The following is a 20,274-nucleotide window of genomic DNA, read 5'->3' as shown; positions in this document are numbered from 1 at the left end:
GAGAGCAAGCTGTCTTCCCTTCTGAACCATTTCTAAGGGTGTGTGTGTGTGTGTGTGTGTGTGTGTGTGTGTGTGTGTGTGTGTGTGTTTGTTTGTTTTGAAACGGGGTCTCACTATGTAGACCAGGCTTACTCAAACTCACTCTGTAGACCAGGCTGGAACTCACAGAGATCTGCCTGTTTCTACCTCCCAAGTGCTGGGATTAAAGTACATGAGTCACCATGCCTGACTTTAAAGAAACAAACAAACCAAAACAACTAAGTTTTGTCATTAACATGTTAATTGCATCATAAAAGTACTTTATCTACTTAAGATACTTTAAGAATAATAATGATTACTGAGAACTCTTGGGATTCGTATTGAAACTGTTTGGGGATATTCTTCTATGACATGACCCTTTAGGGTACTTTCTAGACCATGTCTTTAAACCTCTTGGTGATCCAGCTCAGTATAGGACAAGCTTGCTTTGCTGATGGAGCTTAGAGCTGAAATGGCCGTTAAGCCTGAACTACGAAGCCAGTTGTTGCTTTCATGGGTTGCGACTTTATTTTTCCCTCACCATTTTTTTTTTGCTATGTTTACAAATATTGAATACTTTCCTTAATAATTTCAGCATTTCCTACTTTTTTGGGGGGGGATTTCTTACTGTGGTAGAAGAGAATACTGTTTGATTCTTTAATCCTGTGACCTAAGAAATCTGTACACTCTTTACCCCTTTCCTGGCTTCTGTGAATAGGACAGTCTCCGAGCTTCCTGTTTAAAGAGGCAGATGTTTTTGCTGCTGTTGCTTTGTTTACTTGAGTTGCTTTGGGCACCACACCCTTTGGTCACAAGAGTCTGAATGTGCCAACCAGCCCAGAATTACAATCTTCTGTGATGTGACCATGGAAGTGGATCCCTTTTCCTGCATAGTCTCTTCATTAGAAGGAAGTCATAGACCCTGCCATGCCAAGGAGCTGAAAATTGCTCAAGAATGTTTTTATTTTAAAATGCCAGGTCTTATGGAGCCCAGGCTCATCTCTAGCCCACCTCCTGCCTCTGTTTTCCAAATGCTGGGATTATAGGCATGTACTGCCAGTCTGCCTTACTTTCTCTTTGTTTCTGGTCCATTTAACTGAAATTTAATAGCAATTAGTACTCTTTTCTTTCTTTTGTTTTTGTTTTTGTTTTTGTTTTTCGACACAGGGTTTCTCTCTGTAGCTCTGGAGCCTGTCCTGGAACTCACTCTGTAGACCAGACTGGCCTCGAACTCACAGAGATCTGCCTGTCTTTGCCTCCCGAGTGCTGGGATTAAAGGCACGTGCCACCAACTACTCAGGGTGTACTCTTTTCTTTTATGAGCTATTATTATTATTATTATTATTATTATTATTATTATTATTATTATTGTGTATGAATTCCATATGAGTGCAAATACCCTTGGAGGACAGAAGAGGGTGTCAGGTTGCCTGGAGCTGGAGTTATGGGTGGTGTGAGCTGCCCCACATGGGTGCTGGGAGCTGAGCTCTGTCCACTGGAAGAGCAGAAAGCACTCTTGAACAGCTGAACTAACTCTCTAGTCCCTAACTAATATTGTTTAAAACACAGCTTTTAAACTTTCCATTGTTGCCTTCTAATTAACTTTAGATGCTCCCATTGCCAGCCTCTCATCCGGGACTTGCCTCATCCCTCCTTGGTCTATTGTGGACCTGTTTGTGTGTACACTGGTGTTCTTGGTATAGACCAAAGACAGTGGTGGCTGTTGTCCTCTGTCGTGCTCTGTGTTTTCAGACAGGCTCTGTCCTGGTTTGCTTTCTGTCGCTGTGTGAAGCCTCTTAACTAACTTGGGATAGAGAGAGTTTCTTTGGTTTACATGTCACAGTCCGTCATTGAGGGAAGTAAAGACAGGAGCTTGACGTAGAAACTGTGGAAGAATGCTGCTTCCTGGCTTGCTCCCTTGGCATTGCCCAGTTTGCTTTTGGACAGCCCAGGCCCACCTGTCTAGGGATGATGCCAGTCTCGGTGGACTGGGCCCTCCCCCATAAATCCTCAGTCAAGACAATCTCTCACAGACATGCCCGTATCTGACATGGCAGTTCCTCAGCTGAGCTTCCCTCTTCCCAAGTGACTCTAGCTTGTTTCTAGTTGGACATTAAGAGCTAACCAGCATAGGGTCTTTCACTGAGCCCTGAGCTCACAAACTCAGCTCGACCAGCTGGCCAGCAAGCTCCAGGACTTGTCTCCACTGTCTCCGTGGTGGCCCCTGGGATCCGAGCTCAGTCCTCATGCCGGCACAGCTGCTTTAACCTACGAGCCCTCCAGGTTTTCTTTCTAACGGACTTCACTCCCATTAGGACTCTATTTGAAATGTAGCATTCTGTTCAGAGAGTATCCCATTTTGTTGATGTTTCTAAGCATTTGCCTTTTCCTTCTAATGTTACAACTTGCCTATATCAGTTTTCCCACATGGGATTTTTCTTCGCTTCCAGAGCTTTCTTTTCTCACTGCGCAGAAAAGAAATTTTGTCTTTCCAGATATATTTCAAATACTGTATTTTTAACAAGTTCTTTTCTAGTCCTATAAACAGATGGGAGTTAGTTTTGAAATAGTAACTTCAAAAAATTATATTTTCTTGTGTAAATTTGTTCATAGCTTTTCTTCCTTGAGACAGATTGTTTGTGTATTTACTTGACATGTTGTAGTGTATTTCTACATATGTCATGGGTATGTGGTTAGTGTGTTTGTAACTGTATCCAGAGACACCTGCTCTAGTTCATAGGAAGCACTGTACAAGTACGTGTCAAGTAACATAGATATTTCCCTTGCACAAAAAAATGTTCTTCTCCTAAAAGTAAGTGAATTATGTTAGGCTTAGGGGTAATACACTTTACTCTATGAGAAGGAAGGTTAAAAAGGTCTGTCTGCCTTTTAAATAGTTCTGCTGTGGTAAGACAGAATTAAAAGCATGCTTCTCCACTTCATTTTTTTTTTTTTTTTGTATTTTTTTTTTTTTTTTTTCGAGACAGGGTTTCTCTGTGTAGCTTTGCACCGTTCCTGGAGCTCGCTCTGTAGACCAGGCTGGCCTCGAACTCACAAAGATCCGCCTGCCTCTGCCTCCCGAGTGCTGGGATTAAAGGCGTGCGCCACCACCGCCTGGCCTCCACTTCATTTTAAGCTTTAGACTTGTTAACATATCAATGTAGATTTCCTTTAAAAATGATGTTTGTGGATAAAATACTTAACTTGAACCAACCGACTGCTTCCTTAATATCTCCTGTGGCTTTTAGGTCACCAGTTTGTCAACCAGGTCAGTCCATTATCTTTATATTGTTCACTCAAGTTCTCAGGACATAGGCAGAACGCAGCCGTACTATCCCACCCACTGCTAGCCCCGGTCTCAGCGGAGCGCCGCTTCCCTCCTAGCCTCATGATCCAGGCCTCCACTGTCCCTTTCTCCCAGCTTCTTCCCTAATTAGCCTCCACTTGAGCAGCCCACTGAGTTCTTCACGTTCCTCCCACAAAACAGTTACAGAGTCCTAAAAGCCACAGTCGGAATCGCAACATCGTACTCTTCTGGGGCTGTCTTCCACCTTAGTCTCGTTTCCTGTCACCGAGATAAATACCTGGACAAAAGCAACTTTAGGGAGAAAGGGCTTTAGTTGACTCTAGTTCCAGATTACAGTCTGCCACTGTGGGGAAGTCAGGGCAGCTGGAGCCTGAAGCAGCTGCTCACACTATGTCTCTAGCAAGAGCAGAGAGCAGTGAATCAGTACACTCGTGCTCAGCTCCTCCTCCATCTCACACTCACCCTGTGCTCAGCTCCTCCTCCATCTCACACTCACCCTGTGATCAGCTCCTCCTCCATTCTCACACTCACCCTGTGTTCAGCTCCTTCTCCATCTCACACTCACCCTGTGTTCAGCTCCTCCTCCATCTCACACTCACCCTGTGTTCAGCTCCTCCTCCATCTCACACTCACCCTGTGTTCAGCTCCTCCTCCATCTCACACTCACCCTGTGTTCATCTCCTCCTCCATCTCACACTCACCCTGTGTTCAGCTCCTCCTCCATCTCACACTCAGGCTGTGCTCAACTCCGCCTCCATCTCACACCCTGTATTCAGTTCCTTCCTCCATTCTCACACTCACCCTGTGCTCAGCTCCTCCTCCATTCTCACACTCACCCTGTGCTCAGCTCCTCCTCCATCTCACACTCACCTTGTGCTCAGCTCCTCCTCCATTCTCACACTCAGGCTGTGCTTAGCTCCTCCTCCATCTCACACTCATCCTGTGCTCAGCTCTCCCTCCACTCTGCCACAGTCCAGAATTTTCTGCCCCAGTGGCTTTTCCTGGCCTCTCCTCAGGGAATCCAGCCCTTTTCCACAGTGCCAAGCCTGGGATTCTCTGAGACGCTTTGGTCCCAGGGCTTCCACTGCAGTGAGGCTGCACCTTTACAAATGGCCACTCCAGGCCTTTCTGCAAGAACTCTAGTCTGCCATGTGGTGCAAAGCACAAACTGTCTCCATGACCTCTTCATGCCTTCAACCCCAGTTCCATGAGGCACTCTTACAGATTGTCATGTTCAGCTTCCAGCGTGAGTTCAGCCTTGCCGCACGCACTGTGTGCTGGCCTCAGGGAAATACTTCCCAGAAGATTTTGCCTGAATGATGTTGTAATCACAGATGATTCTTCAGCACAGGTTTGTTTCCATAGATTGTTAATCGAGAATAGCAAACGAACAGCCCTGAAACGTCACTAGCCAGACCTCCATTGTCTGCATTTTCTTTCAGCATTCATATCTTTTAAGCTCCTAGAGAACAGCCCTGACCTTTCAATGGCTTTTGCAGCCCAAAGCTCAGATTCCTTCCAGCAGACGCTGCCCGGCCTGTGAGAACCACAGCCCCACTCTCTGACACCAGTTCTGCTACAGTTGCTTTTTGTTGTGTGATGAACCCCGAGACCAAAAGCCACTGGGGAGGGAAGGGTTTATTTCAGTTGATGGACTGAGTGAGCAGGAACTCACGGAAGCAAGCTGGAGGCAGGAACTAAAGTGGACTCCTTGGAGGAAAGCTGCTGCTTCCTGGCTTGTCCCAGGCTCTCCCTGTCAGCTTTCTCCTACAGCCCAGATCATCTCCCTAAGGGTGGTGCCTCCCTCAGTGTCTGGGCCTCCCACCTCAATTAGCAGTCGAGAAAATGCCCCACAGACATGCCTGCAGCAGCAGTCTGGTGGGGCAGTTCCTCCTAAGGTCCCTCTTACTAGGTGTGGTAAGTTGCCAACCACGACCAGCCATTAACATATACTAGCAAGTCTGAATGGTTTATTCCACTGTTTAATAAATGGAATTCTGAGTATTTTCTTGGGGTTTATGTCACAAGGGTATTTTCTATTCTCCTAGTTTTAATTACTAGTTACAAATACAGTCACACCTTGCATAATGGCATTGGTCAGTAGCAGCTTCATGTATAGTTATGGTGCCATGATCATGTCGTAGCCGTGGTAGATTGTGTGAGTAAACTGTGATAATAATTGACAAGACTGTTTAACAACACATCGACAGTGTTTGAATTGTTAAGTGATGCATGACTATGGATGTACAGTGTTCTCTTTTCTTTATCTCATACTAGAACTAGGGGAAACCAGAATGTTGATTTGAAGAAACATACAAAAGAGTAACTTACATAGGAACCTAAAAAAGTCAAAACTCAACATTAGCTTTAACATTTTCTGACTCTTTATATAGTACTCCTCCAGCTAAGCACCATGCTCTATCAGCTTTTCTACGTCTTTCCTTACGTGTGCGTGTGCGTGTGCGTTCATGTGCATGTGGACACCAGCGGTCTTCATTCACTCTCCAGTTTATTGTTGAGAGTGTCTGCCATTGAACCCAGAGTTTATGATTCTGCAGGTCTACTGGCCACCACCCTCCGTGGATCCGCTCATCTCTGCGCTCTGCCCAGCACCAGGGCTATAGAAGCGTACTTTGCCAAGATTTTGCATAGGTGTTGGAGACTCCAATTTAGGTCCTCATGTTTATATAGCAGCCACTTTACCAACTGTCCACGCCCTCAGCCCCAGGACTGTCTACTTTCTGTGACACGGGCTGAGACCATGTTTAAAGGCTGTGTTTTCTTCCTTGACAGAAAAGTAGCAGCTCTGAGTCGTTAAGTGAGAAGGGCTCTGAATTGAAGAAAAGTTTTGATGCTGTGGTATTTGATGTTCTTAAAGTTACGCCAGAAGAATACGCGGTAAGCTTTCTGCCTCTAGATTTCCAGTTTTTGCATGCAATTTATATACTTGTGGTGTTATTACTGAGTTAGAATTCATGGCCTCAGTGGAGGAGGTGTTTTGTTTTTCAAGCTGGATCTAGGAATTGGAGGTTAACACAAGTATGGAGCAAGAGAAGGATGGGGTGAGAGAGAAGGACAACTTTTTTTAAAGGGCAGTTTCTTGTTACCCCTTCTGTTTGGTAAAAAACTTGGTCACTGCCTTTGCTGACTCAAGCCACCTTATTATGTTCCAAAGTTTTGTAAATTTCAAAATTGGGAAATGTGATTTCCCAGGCATTGGAATGTCATGAATTATCTAACACATCTTTTTAATGGGCATAAATGTTCCTTTTGTTAACTGAATACACTGCCTGTTTGGTCTTGGAGCACTCTTGCGGTCTAGGATAAAGTGCTCTGGTGTGTGCTGTGTGTTTGCTCTTCCCTGATTGCTTCTCTTGAAAGGTTGTTTGTTTGTTTTTAATTCCATGCATTTGTTTATTTGTATGAGAAGGGGCATGTGCACCATGGCGTGTGTGTGCTCAGAGGGCAACTTCAGAGTTGCTTCTCTGCCTCTGCCATGTGGGGACCAGGGACTGAACTCAGGTCCTGAATTTAGGTTCAGTCTTGGTGCTGAGAGACCTTCTGATTCATCTGATGGATACCGTACCAAAATATTTTCCTTTTCCAGGACTGAGATAACGAGGAGTGATGGCCCAAAGACTAAACTTTCTATTTTCTTAAAGCCCTTAAAGACTATGTATTCGGTAATTTAGTATGGAGTAGAAATTTTATTTATTTTACTTTGAATAAATTTTGTATCATAGGGTTCCAAAGAACTTGGCATTCAAAACAAAACAAAACCCCCTTTGTCTTTCAGGGTCAGATAACGCTAATGGATGTTCCAGTGTTTAAAGCTATTCAGCCAGATGTAAGTAGTTTTAAGAATATTCCTTGTAAATATAGAGAACAATTAACCATAGTATCTTGAGATGTTTAAGAAATTCAAATCATATTAATCATTAAATGTCTAAAGCTTATAACTTATGTTTATTCAGTCCTTAGAGACTCAGATGGCATTCATCATAATACATTCTTTAATCATAAATGTGATGTTTGAATCCCTTGATTTCATTGATGAAGGAAATAATAGACTTACAGAAGTTAAATGATTTACTTGGGGCATTGAAGTTTTTTAATGGGAAGGTGAAAATTAGATATAATGTAGTAATCTTTCCTTCTACCTTAATTTTATGTAATATGATGACTGTTATTTTAGCTTATTTAATTTTTAAAAATTATTGTGTGTGTTCACGTGATGTAAGTGGTGTGGGGGTGTGTGCAGAGTCAGAGAACAACTTTTATGAAATCAGTTTTCTCTTTCCACTTTCATGTGGAGCTTGAGCTCAGGTAGCTAGGCTGGGCAGCCCTGTATGGACACTGTAGAGGAGGATCAAGAAACACATTTAACTCCATTAAAATAAAGGGACTAATAGTGCATATCTACCCACTCTAAGTCTGTGTGTGTACGCATGTGTGTTTATAGTTTATCTTTTTTGGGGGGTTTTGAGACAGGGTTTCTCTGTGTAACAGCCCTGGCTGTCCTGGAACTTGCTCTGTAGACCAGACTGGCCTTGAACTCACAGAGATCCCCCTGGCTCTGTCTTGTGAGTGCTGGGATTAAAGGCATGTGCCACCATACCCAGAATATATTGTCATTTTTAAGGGCCTGTGTATAATAATATTTTTGCTTTATTGATGAGGGAATAGTAACAGTTATCTTTTATATACAACTGTCTTAGTCTGTTTTATATTGCTGTAACAAAATGCCTGATATAAAATGCTTTATATAGAAGAGGTTTATTTAAATAATAGTTTTAGAGGCTGAAAGTCCAGGGCCAGGATGTATTGTGTTGGGCTTTAAGTGAAAGAAAGCCCCGTGGGCTGTCTCACAATGTGGCAGAAAAGTCGAAAGGGGAGTGGGCATGTGCACCAGGGGCCAAGCGTGGCTGTCTTTCTGACAGCCCACCCCTGGAGAGCGGCCTCTCTCCTGTGTGCTCCTGTGTGCTGACCACTTCACACAAGACTCCACCTCTTAATGCTTGGCCCGTCTCCTTACACTGGAGACTCGGCCTTTAGCACATGTGCCTTTGGGAACACATTCCAGTTGGATCTAAACTATAACAATAGTTCAGGGTGGGCACTGGCTTAGATTCTGAGAAGACAGTTTTTACTCTTAGTGAGTAAGAATATAAACTTAATTTTTGTCCCCCAAACAAAGCCATTTTGATAATTCATGGTTGGTTCTTTTGGGAATAACAAGCAGTGTTTGTTGTGTTATATATAAATCTATAGGGACCCAGAACACTATAATAACTAATAAATCCATTACAGCTCAGGTGTAACCAAGCTGTTGGGATTTTTTTTTTTCCTAAGTAGGCTACTTAGTGTGCTAATATCTCAAGTTTGCTGCCTGTCAAGGGAAGTGAGAGCTGCCTGCACGTCCTCTGGGCCCGTCACTTCCCACAATCCTGTGCTTGTCTTTCTCTACACTGCAGAGGGCTTCAGGAGAGCCATTGGGTTAATAGCAGACAGAGAAGACTGTGTACTCTATAAACAATGGGCAAACAGAGAATGGCTTTTGTATTTCAATGATCAAAACAAAAAACCCTAGAGTGTTCATTTCTGTTATTTGTAGCCAGAAGTTTCTCGGTCCTGCCCAGCCCCGTGGTCCCATAGCCGTTTATAAAATAATATATTAATTATAAATTGTATGGCCTAAGGCTTTAATTTCTTGTTAGCTAGCTCTTTCATCTTAAATTAACCCATTCTTATTAATCTAGATGTTGCCACGTGGCCATGGTGATACGGATCTGCTGGCATCTTGTTGTTCTTTTGGTGGTGGGCTGGCATCTCTCCCGACTCTGCCCTTCTTTTATCTGTATTTTTGTGTGGGTTTCCTGCCTGGCTATAAGCTTTCTTGCCATAGGCCAAAACAGTTTTATTTATTATCCAGTGGGAGCCACATATATTTACAGCACATAGAAAGACATCCCATAGCATTTCCCCTTTTCTGTCTAATCAAAAAGGAAGGTTTTAACTTTAACATAGTAAAATTATGTATATAACAAAAGTTATCAAGCAAAAATTATAGTTACAATATCTAGTCTATTTGTATGTGGCAAAATTAAAGAAAATATTTTATCATCTATCCTATATTTGTGAGTCTAAAGTTTCATATCTAATTTACCTTTTATCATGACTAAGGAAAACTATAATTATAACTATCTAGTCTTCAACTCCATCAAAGACCCCAGAAGGATATAGTATTACCCAAGTAAACAGGAAGTGCATAGCAAGCAACTTCCATAATTCTAGGAAGGACAGAGACAGCTGGCTGTCTGGACAGTCATCCAAAGTTCCTAGAGTCTCTGGCATAGCTTTTAGTGAAGTAGGAAATTTTAAGAACTGTTCCACCCATTCTGGCAAAGTTCGTCAGCTGCTTCTCCCCATGTCCTGTAGAATGTCTGGCAGTTTCTTCTGCGAAGCAGAAACCTGAAGGACCATCTTGCCTTGCAAAGTTCAGTGGTCATCTTCCTATGGGTCCTGCATGTCCAGTTTATATAACGTCCTGTAAAGCAGTCGAAGCAAGGGCATTTTTCTGCCTAGTGGCTAACTTTTGCCACAAAGAAAGCAAACTACATAATGAGTTTTTTGATGCCCATTATCCTCTTTGAAGTAATTGGTGCTGCCAGAAGCAGACGTGTCTCACTGTCCAGAAAAGTCTTAAGTTCTTAAAACATTTTAAATGCCATATTCTGTAGGTCTTTGAAGTGTTTGAAGATTAACTATCTAATTGAAATATATCTTTATATATCTAAAAAACTCACTGACATGACTTTAAGTTTATCATAGATGACTATTAATCTGTATTTCTTACTTATATCTTACAATTTTAAATGAATTACATAAACATAATAGCCTTAAACAAGAATAGAAATAAGCCGGGCGGTGGTGGCACATGCCTTTAATCCCAGCACTGGGAGGCAGAGCCAGGCGGATCTCTGTGAGTTTGAGGCCAGCCTGGTTTCCAAAGCGAGTTCCAGGAAAGGCGCAAAGCTACACAGAGAAACCCTGCCTCGAAAAACCAAAAAAAAAAAAAAAAAAAAAAAAAAGAATAGAAATAAACATAAAGTATAACAAAATTGATCTTAAATTTGTATTAATAAACCAAAATCTATACTAAAGTGTTTTGAGATTTAACAGTTGTTTTTTGGATTAAAGTAGATTCAGTAATATTCGTTTTTTCTCATCTTTTTTTTTCCCCCCGGGACAGGGTTTCTCCATGTAGTTTTTGGTGCCTTTCCTGGAACTCATTTGTAGACCACGCCGGCCTCGAACTCACAGAGATCTGCTTGCCCCTGCCTCCCGAGTGCTGGGATTAAAGGTGTGCGCCACCATCGCCAGCTCTCATCATTTTTATATCTTCTCTTTTCTTCTTTTTTTAGAAAGAACTTGACTATGACCATTAACAATTTGTAATCAACCTAAACAAAGACAAACATCCATAATCCATTTTTTGGGAATGTGGGCATAGTGTTTTAGGCTACTTCCTGCTGATTGGGGGCGCTGTTAATCTGTCCTGACTAGAGTAGTCTATGAGGCTGGATTATCTCAGCCAGTTGTCTTGAAGCTGTTTTGAATGTTGGATCATCTGGAGACCTCTTAGGAGGTTTTCCTTGATGGAACCATATTAACCTGGAAGTCAAGATAACCTTTTAAAATATATATATAGCTTTAACTCAGCAGCCTTTATAATCAAATGTCTTTCTTCAGTTAAAAATTCCAAAGATAACATAATCCAGATTCTCTGTGTAATTTCCATCTTTATGTGGCTTATTATATTTTTTATTATATAAAGTCTTAAAAATTAAATAATGTATTATTTTTTAAGACTTTATTTTTATGACTATCTGTATCCTTTCTCTTCTCTCTGTCACGCCTTTGTACCTTTTACATACATTGTAAACTGTTTAGAGGATTATTCCATCTGAGTCTGTCTTATTGTGTATCTGTAATCCTTTTCTGGCCAGAAGAGATTTTAAATTGTTAAGCTGCATGACTAGGGCGAAAGCCGCAGCCTTGGCTGCAGACTCTGCCCTCCTCAGCTTCCCAACATGGCGGAGGTGCTCTGGGAGCCGTGCTCACCGCCAACTTTGGGAAGCAGTGAGTCTGTGCCTCCATCAAGCAGCCTGTAGCCTAGAAGCCTTTTTTATTTTTTTTTGGTCTGTACTAGCAAAAGCTAAATCCACCATGCAGTGCATTACGCAGCTTGGAGACACCTCTGTGTACCTCAGTGGGAATCTGCCATCCTGTGCTCAAGCTCAAATGCCAGAGCGTCTCTGTACCACAGCATCTCTGTACCGTGACTGTGGCCACATGAGACATATGAACTAGGAAGCTGCTCTTAGCTCTGTTTTAGTAAGTTCTGTCAGGTTTTAGATGGATACTGCCATCGTGTTTGGGCGCCAAATTGACAAAAATTACCCCCCCCCCCCCCCAAGTTTAAGTCTTCTAAGAATCATTTTTCTTTTGACTAAAATAATTTATTATTGCTGTTTTACCTGACTCATGATAAGCCGTGGAAATCTAGTATCATTTATTTAACTGTGCATTATAAAGTAAAAAGGAATAGGTGAAATCAATAGGTGATTTTACTTAACCTACAACATCCAAAGTATTTCAGCTTGTAATCAGCATAAGATTTTTATTGAGATATTTTATACTTTTTCCTTATGCTGTTTTCTGATCCCAGAGTTGCCTTTAGATTACTGCATGTTTTTACCTGGAGTAGCTCCCTTTGAGGTGTTCTGTAGGATTTATGACTAAGACTTAGACATTGTACACTAGGTTGTTTCTTGAAGACGTAGATTTATGTTTTGAGAGGATTTATTATTTCCCTTTGGACATTGACAATACTTTGGAACCTTCAAATTTCCCTTGACTTCATTTCTTTAGTAAATTGAGCACAGTCCTCTTGACTCCCACTCCCCCACTCTTTTTGAGACAAGGTCTTAGGTAGCCCAGGCTGGCCTCGAACTCGTGTATATAGCTGAAGACACAGACCGGGAACTGGTAGCCTTTCTCCGCCTCCTAAGAGCTGGGGTTATAGGGTCCACTACTGTACCCAGCTCTGTCAATCATCTTCTGCCTTCATAAATACCTAGTTTTTCTATGGTCAGCACCCCGGTCTGAGAAACCATCCTTTCTCCACTGAATCACAGCAGTGCCTGCTCACTTGATCTATGTGTATACCGGTCACTTTTCTTGTTCCTGTGCCCAAATACCCAGCAGAACCACTTCCTGGAGGAAATATTTGAGTGCATGGTTGCATGGTGGGAAAGGCATGGCAGAACAAAGTAAGTAGTTGATATCTTGTAGGCCTTAGAGCAGAGAAAGGGGAATGCCAGCACTCAGCTGGCCCCTCAGCCCATGGTATGGTGCTTCCCTCATTCAGAGTGGGTGGGTCTTTTAGTTAATCATTGTTAGAAAACCCTCGTAGACACACCTGGACATGTGCTACGCTATCTTCTGATGACTTGAAATCCATTCCACTGACAGTACAGATAGACCCTCACAGTGAGCTTCTGCTCCGTTCTGACCGCTGGGGTCTGTTCTCTATCAGGTAGCCATGGCAAGTAACATTGAAAATGTGCTCACATGACTCCTGCTCAGACCACCTCAGTGGTTTCACTTGCTTTGAGGATGAAGGAAAACCAGGCCAACAGGACCTGTGAATCTCTTCACCATGTTGCCTTTTTCTTGCTTCTGAACACGTTTTCATCACCGAGCCTGTGCCTCTCAGGCTTAACTACCTCTTCCTCCTTGAGCTGTCAGGTGAAGTTAGACTTTTGGCTTTTCTCCAGGCTCTCCTAACATCTTTTACTTGTCATCCGACAGTGTTTATAGTGTAATGCAGTAAGTGTACCGAGTGCCTGGTGCGTGTTAGCACTGTTTAGTTGCTGGAGATCCAGCGGTAAACACTCACTGAAATTTGTCCCCACAGATTGTACATTCCAGTGAGGTGAGCTAAACAGTATTATGTGAAAAATAAAGGGAGAGAGGAGCAGAGGACATGAGGTAGAGGGGTTTCAGTTCTAGACTGGATCATCAAGAAGACTTCACTGAGAAGCAAAATTCTTTTTTTTGTTTTTGTTTTTGTTTTTGTTTTTTGCTTTTTTTTTTTGAGACAGGGTTTCTCTGTGTAGCTTTGTGCCTTTCCTGGAACTCGCTTTGTAGACCAGGCTAGCCTCAATTCACAGAGATCCACCTGTCTCTGCCTCCCAAGTACTGGGATTAAAGGCGTGCGCCACCACTGCCTGGCTGAGAAGCAGAATTCTTTTTTTTTTTTTTTTTCCGGTTTTCCGAGACAGGGTTTCTCTGTATAGTTTTGCGCCTTTCCTGGAAGAGAAGCAGAATTCTTAAGGAGGTGAGACTGCATACCTTGAGGACAGTGGTTCATGACGTCTTTTGGGGTTGAATGACCCTTTCACAGGGGTCACCTAAGACCATTGGAAAACACAGATATGTACATTCATAACAGAAGCAAAAATTACAATTACGAAGTACCAATGAAAATGATTTTATGGTTGGGGGTCACCACAACATGGAAACTGTATTGAAGGGTTGTAGCATTAGGAAGGTTGGGAATCGATTTATTAGGATGTTTTAGGGAAATGTGTTCTAGTCCAGAACAGGTGAGCGTTGGGTAGTGGATTATGTTCTAAGCTAGGTGAAAGGGCTGTGTACAAGAGACGACAGTTGAGTGAGGAGATGGGTATGTTACCTTGGAGACGGTTACTCTGATGAAGGTGGTAAGCCATTGGAGGAGTTGTTTGTTTTGGTTGTGTGTGTTGATGTAAGTGTAAGCCCATGGAGTTCAGAGGAAGGTGTCAGATCCACTAGTGTCAGAGTTAACAAGTGACTGTGAGGTGTCTGATATGGATGCTAGGAATCAAACCCCAGTCCTCTGCAGCAAGAGCAGTACATACTCTTGACCACCGAGTCCTCTCCAGGCCATCATTGGAGCATTTTGAACGGAAGATAACATTCTGATTTAGACTTCAAGTAGCTCCAGCTGTTGGTAGGGAGGTGAGCGTAGCTGGGGAGGACGGGCAGGAAGTAAGAAGGATGAGTCGAGGAGAAAACTTGAGATGACATGTGCTTGCATTAGTGTGTGAGTGGAAAGATAGGGAAAACTTGTCACACTGTGTATGCAAGGGGAGTCGGGGGCACGGAGTTGTTATCTAACATCAAGTTCGAGTAGCTGTTCTTCTCTGGAGTGAGAAATTACAATGTCAGAATTATACCGCTGCCGCATACAGAGTAAGTGTGCAGTGCTGGACCAGGCACGAGCAGCAGATTGGGCGGTAAGGGCAAGAGTGGACTGTGGACATTATTAATTTACGTGCCTGTGAAACTTTTCCAAGGAGACAGTTCAGCCGGGCAGTGTATACTGGCATGTGTTTGTAGTCTGAGCAGGAAGTGTAAATTTAAAAGGTATCAGTGTAGAGCTGCTATTTGGGGTGCACGTAAGGGCTGAGGATAGTTGTAGACTATGTGCTTACCGCCGGGCCTTGGGTTCAATCCCCTATGCCCAAGTAAATAAAATATGGGTAGGATTGCCAGGAAGTACATAAAGAAGAGCCCTGTGTAAGATGTATGGGAACTGCCAAAAAGAGATGGCAGGGCAGCAGGCAACCGTCTGGGAGGGAAACTGGTGTGGTGTGGATACTGGTGTGTCTAGGGGTGGGCAGTCACACGTGCTGTTCTTGATCTTACGCCGTTTGGCTGGGCTTCCCTCCCTTGATTTGAAGCTCCATACAGGTGGAGACTGACAGTTCTTGTATACTGTTTTGTCTGGATTTTAGTAAGAACTCAATGTTTAGAATAAAAAACTGAATGTAATGTTTAGGGAAGATTCAAAGAGCAGAAGTTTGAACAGATTGGTAGAAATAACTATTGGGAGAAATGTAACACCGAAATGTTCTTGTTGGAGATTGATTTTGCTGAATCACAAGATTACTTACAATCTGCCAGCGTATATAGGGTGTGTTGTATGGCAGAAGAATGCTTGTTATTTTATTATGAAATATAAAAGACATATAACAAGGCTGCAAGAGCGGTAAGATAAATTTCTGTGTGCTAGCCTGTCCTGGTAAAGCCTTTCTGTACTTCCCACCCAGAAGAACACCGTCCAGTAATAGACTGTATTATTCCTATCTAGTTGCTCGTGTTTTCCCGAGTGTAGCTATTGCTTAAGAACATGTTGTTTCAGGTGTCAGGTTTTCACATGTGGATATAGTGACCCTGCATTGCGTTTGTGTTCGGCTTGCTTTTCACGCTCAGCGTTGTTGGCTAGCAGCCATCTGCATACGTGACTTATGTGTATTGGTCACTGGGCTGTAGAGCACAAACATCTTTACAGTTATTGAATACCACTGAATAGTTTCTGAAATATTACATTTCAGAAAACTTGAAGCTGTGAGAATAGCTAATGTAATCTACTAGCTTTTTTATTAGCCTAAAGTGATATGTATTACTTAGATACAGAGTTAAAATACTAATCTCACTAAGGAGTGAAGGGCTTTCTTGTTAAACTTAAGCTAGTGGTTATCTCTGAGCTTAAACAACTGTATTTATTTTCCTTTGTCTGTTCCAAATTTGAATTCTACATATAGTGTTATACAAATTCTACACATACTTAATTTTCATGTGAAAGTTCATCTTTTGTCTATAGCTGGCCCTTGTAATCCCACCCTGTGTATGCCAAGCAAGCATTTTGGCATTAGCTGCTAATTTGTAGGCTCAACCAAAGTTGGATAAAAAATATCTGGAAAAAAAATGGGTCTAGAAACTGTTGACATGACATGTACATTGTATTATAGGTAGTCTAGGCATTGTTTAAAGTAAATGGAGGACGCTTGTGAATTATATGCAGGGATTGCCTCATTTATGTAAAGGACTGGTATGCAGGGCCGCCTGTGGCTAATGTCATATGATTTATTCACATTCCCTCACCACTGTGATCTCTGTCATACAGAGTCAGGATTTTACTGTTCTCCCTGCTAGTCCATACCCCTTAGTGATGGCGAACGTGGTGACTTGGTGACCCAAGCTGTGAGGGATGTTGTGACTCATCCATCTTCTGCCCCCATGTTAGCAGGGCCTTCTCCTCACAGTTGTTCTCTTCTCCCTCAGCACGTTTCACTGCCACCTGCCCTGGCTCTGTTGCTGTGTCCAGCACGCAGTTAAATAAATTCTCTATTTTTAATTTTAAAATAGGGCTGGGGAACGAACTCAAGGCCTTGTACACACTGAGACATTTTACCCCTAGATGCTAAGTACATTCCCTCTCTTCTCCCTCCCACCCTCCTTCCTTCCCTCCCTCCCTCCCTCCTTCCCTCCCTTCCTCCCTCCCTCCCTCCCTCCCTGCCTCCGCCCTCTCTCTTTCAATGGAGAAAGGACCTGTTTTGTTTAGTTCAGTTTCTGAGGGTTTAGTACATCATGTCAGGGAAGGCATGACAAAGTGGAGACATTTCTATCAAGCAAAGACAGGGAAATGGCAGTACTCCATAATTTTTGTTTTTATTTTATGTGTGTGATGCCTGCATGTATGTATCTGTAACGTGTGTGCAGTGCCTGTGCAGACCAGAGTACAGCACTTGGAGTTACAGACCATGTGGATGCTGGTAACCCACCCGAGTTCTCTGCAAGAGCAGTAAGTGCTCTTAACCACTTAGCCGTCCCTCCAGCCCAACTAAACTTTTAAGCATTTCATTTCACTTACTTTGTACTTTGAATTACGAAACAAAGTTTCTAACGTTATTAGAACAAGGAGCCAGAAGACTTGTAATTTTTTTTCAGCTTTGCAGCTCATGACTTGTGCCACTAATATGTTCCCCATCTTCGACTTTTAAAAAGGTGTTTTTAACCTGCGGTGGGACAGAGTACTTGAAACTACCAGATCTTTGCGTCGTTCCAGAGTGGGCGATTTCTGAACTGGAGCTGCAGTTACACGTAGTCAGAGCTGTCAGAAGTGCTTCCATCAGAACCACAGCTGTCTTCAGAAGTGGCAGTAGAGGGTCCACCACAAGTCATATGCTCATTAGAGGTCTGCATACAGTGGCAGGAAACTTGGTCTCTTGTTTAGTGGCCAACTGAAACAGTGACTGTTAATCATTTCCCATTTCTTATCATGCTTGGAGCCATTTCTACTAAAGTCTGTCACTAGTGCCATGTGATGTTGTTGTTGTTGTTGTTTCGTTTTGTTTTTCGAGAGTTTTTCTGTGTAGCCCTGGCTGTCCTGGAACTTGCCCTATAGACCAAGCTGGCCTTGAACTCAAGAGATCCACCTGCCTCTGCCTCCCGGGTGCTGGGATTAAAGGTGCACACCTTTAATGTGACGTTAAAGTGACATTCTTTTCTGTGGACAGAGGTGGGTCGTCCCCCCTAACCCCCCAATATAGAGTATTTTCAGGTTTCTTTTCTAAGGCTGAGTTTTCTAGTACTGATTAAGAACAAAAAGTTAGCTAGAGGGCTTTATACATTCATTAATTTCTGGTGCTCAGCTATTATTAAAGTTTCTCTCATATACATAGATCTCATTTCAAAGGTATGATTTCTCTTTGGATCATGAAGAAAGCTCTTACACATCCGTAGGGCCTCTCTCCATGAGTTTTCTCACGTTGAAGAGCTCTAACTGTATTCTGAAAGTTTTCCATCAGATTAATTATTTTTTTGTTGCTATGATAAAACTCCATGACTAAAGAATTACAGAAGGAGTTTATCTAGACTTACGGTTCCAGAGGGTTGAGAATCTGTCTGGAGGGAGAAGCATTGGCAGCAAGCTGCAGGTGTGACTATTGGAGTGGGAAGCTGAGGGCTCATATCTTGAACTGCAAGCTCAAAGCACTGAGAGCTTACTCCCTACCCCCGTGGCATACTTCTATACCCATCCCACTACATTATAGGATTGGAGTAGTTTTGTCTATTGTGGGCTCTCTGGTGTTCTACAAAGCTCGTATTCTTCTGAGGTCATCGCTGCATTTATTGTGCTAGTGGAATTTGAGGGTGAGTTTTGTGTCACTCAGTGCAGGGTGAGTTATACTAGAAAGCTAACTTAGAATCCGGTAGTGACTCTCTAATATTTCTGGAAGCCTTAATGAATGGTTGAATTGTATTTGAAATCTGCATTATAGTCATTTCTCTAGATAATGGTTCCTCTTACAAGGTGTCTGTTGCTGTGATAAAACATTATCAAGGCCACTTACAGAAGGAAGGGTTTTTATTGGGACTTAGGGTTTCAGAGGAATAGGAGCCCACCACCACCATGGCAGAAAGCCAGGTGGAAGCTGGCATTTGGAGTAGCTGCAGCTGAGAGCTCACATTGAGGTGCACAAAGGAAACAGAACACTCACTGGGAATAGCTGGAAGCTTTTGAAACCATAAGCCCTTCCCCAGGGACACACCCCCAACAAGGCCACACCTCCTAATCCTTACCAAACAGCCACCAGCTGAGGACCAAGCATTCAAATGCCATATGGGGGACAGCTCATTCAGACTACCACACGGGATTCTCAAGTATTCTTAAGGACAAGGTCTACCCAAAACTTTACTAACAAACATTCCACACTTAAATTCCAGCCAATCACAGAGCAGAAATATTTGGAAAAAACAGATCTGTCTGTACTGTGCACGTACAGACTTCTTTACCTGATTTTGCTCAGTGCCATAGCTCAGTAGTCTGAACCTGAGATCTTAAAGAGTTTCGAGGTTTGTTTTTGTTTTCGTTTTTTATATTTTCTGTTGGCAGATTAGGTACCTTCCAGAATCGGAAAACCAAATGTAAAATACTTGTTGCCTAAGCCTTTCATATAAGGCATATAATTAACCTGTGTAAGTTAAAACATGATCCATTGCTAACACCTCACTGTCACTGGGAATGTAAGTTTATTTAAGACTTTTGTAGTAGAGTTAATACTATTTATCATTAATACTTATGCATTTCAGTATGGCATAGGGCTGAGCAGACCTGCAGGTGCATTGTGTTAGATGTTATAAGTAAACTAGAGGTGGTTGAAAGTATAATGGAGGACATGCATAGATTGTACACAAGTCTCACAGTTTTTATGATTTTGTTTTTAATCTGAGGGAGGTCCTAGAACTAGTCTTCCAGTGGATATTCCAAATTATCAGTGAACACACATTATCTGCTGGGAATAAGGGAGCCTCATCTGACACACTAAAAATTGTGGGAGAATGCTGGCCAAGTTAGGGAAAACACTTACTAGCTAATTATCAATCTTACTAAAATATTTCTGAAAAATTTATCTTTTGACATATTTCTTTCTAGATGTGTAAAAGGCTTTCTGTGCAGATATTTTTGTGACTGCCCAAAGACTATAATTCTAGCAACATACAAAATTCTAACAGAAATATTATCCTGTTTCAATAAAAATTATCATTGCATTAAAATGTGAGCAAATTGTGGACTTGGTGAGAGAATGGAAGCTGGGAAAAGCCTTGTACACTAGAGTAATGTAGGCGTTCTGATAGAAGCAGGACACAGCCATGTATGTATCACTGCTGTTCCTCACCTTGAGCTTCTTAGACTGGTAAGGGCAGGCTTCAGTCAGGACAGAAGGCATCTGTGGAAATAGAAAGTAGCTTCTGTCTTCATCCCTGATCTCATTAGAGGGGCAGCGCCCACATACTGGGAGGAGGGAAGTAAGAAAGCCTTGAGTACTTTAGACAAGAGGGCCAGCATTTTTAACTTACCTTGTTGCATAGTTTCAGTTTTGTCTTTTTGTTTTTATTACAAATGTAAGCATGAATGGCATTTCATCTGTAGTTGTGACTTCTTTATAGCCATATAAACTGGGTTCAAAGGGGTGCCATTATCTCTTTAAAGCTTCCACTCTGAACACAAAGCTACCTCAGCAGCAGTGACCTTCTCCCGGACACCCTCTGTC

The 20,274-nt window shown here is 42.4% G+C and overlaps 1 protein-coding gene across 5 annotated transcripts in view; it reads left to right on the top strand.

Moving 5' to 3' along the window:
* Ralgps2 (Ral GEF with PH domain and SH3 binding motif 2) overlaps nt 1-20,274 on the top strand; it is a 153,201-nt gene that overhangs the window by 33,945 nt on the left and 98,982 nt on the right. For all 5 annotated transcript variants that reach the window (XM_052737292.1, XM_052737296.1, XM_052737295.1 and 2 more), the window contains exons 3-4: nt 6,119-6,223; nt 7,122-7,172. In XM_052737292.1, the coding sequence (XP_052593252.1) occupies nt 6,119-6,223; nt 7,122-7,172 (156 nt within the window). The remainder of the gene's footprint in view (nt 1-6,118; nt 6,224-7,121; nt 7,173-20,274) is intronic.

The sequence above is a fragment of the Peromyscus californicus genome, unplaced genomic scaffold (genome assembly GCF_007827085.1).
Source record: "Peromyscus californicus insignis strain IS unplaced genomic scaffold, ASM782708v3 Scaffold_14__1_contigs__length_90479793_seg_2, whole genome shotgun sequence".
NCBI classification, from domain to species: Eukaryota; Metazoa; Chordata; class Mammalia; order Rodentia; family Cricetidae; genus Peromyscus; species Peromyscus californicus.
The sequence above is the reverse complement of the archived record's forward strand: the minus strand, read 5'-3'. Positions and strand labels throughout refer to the sequence as shown.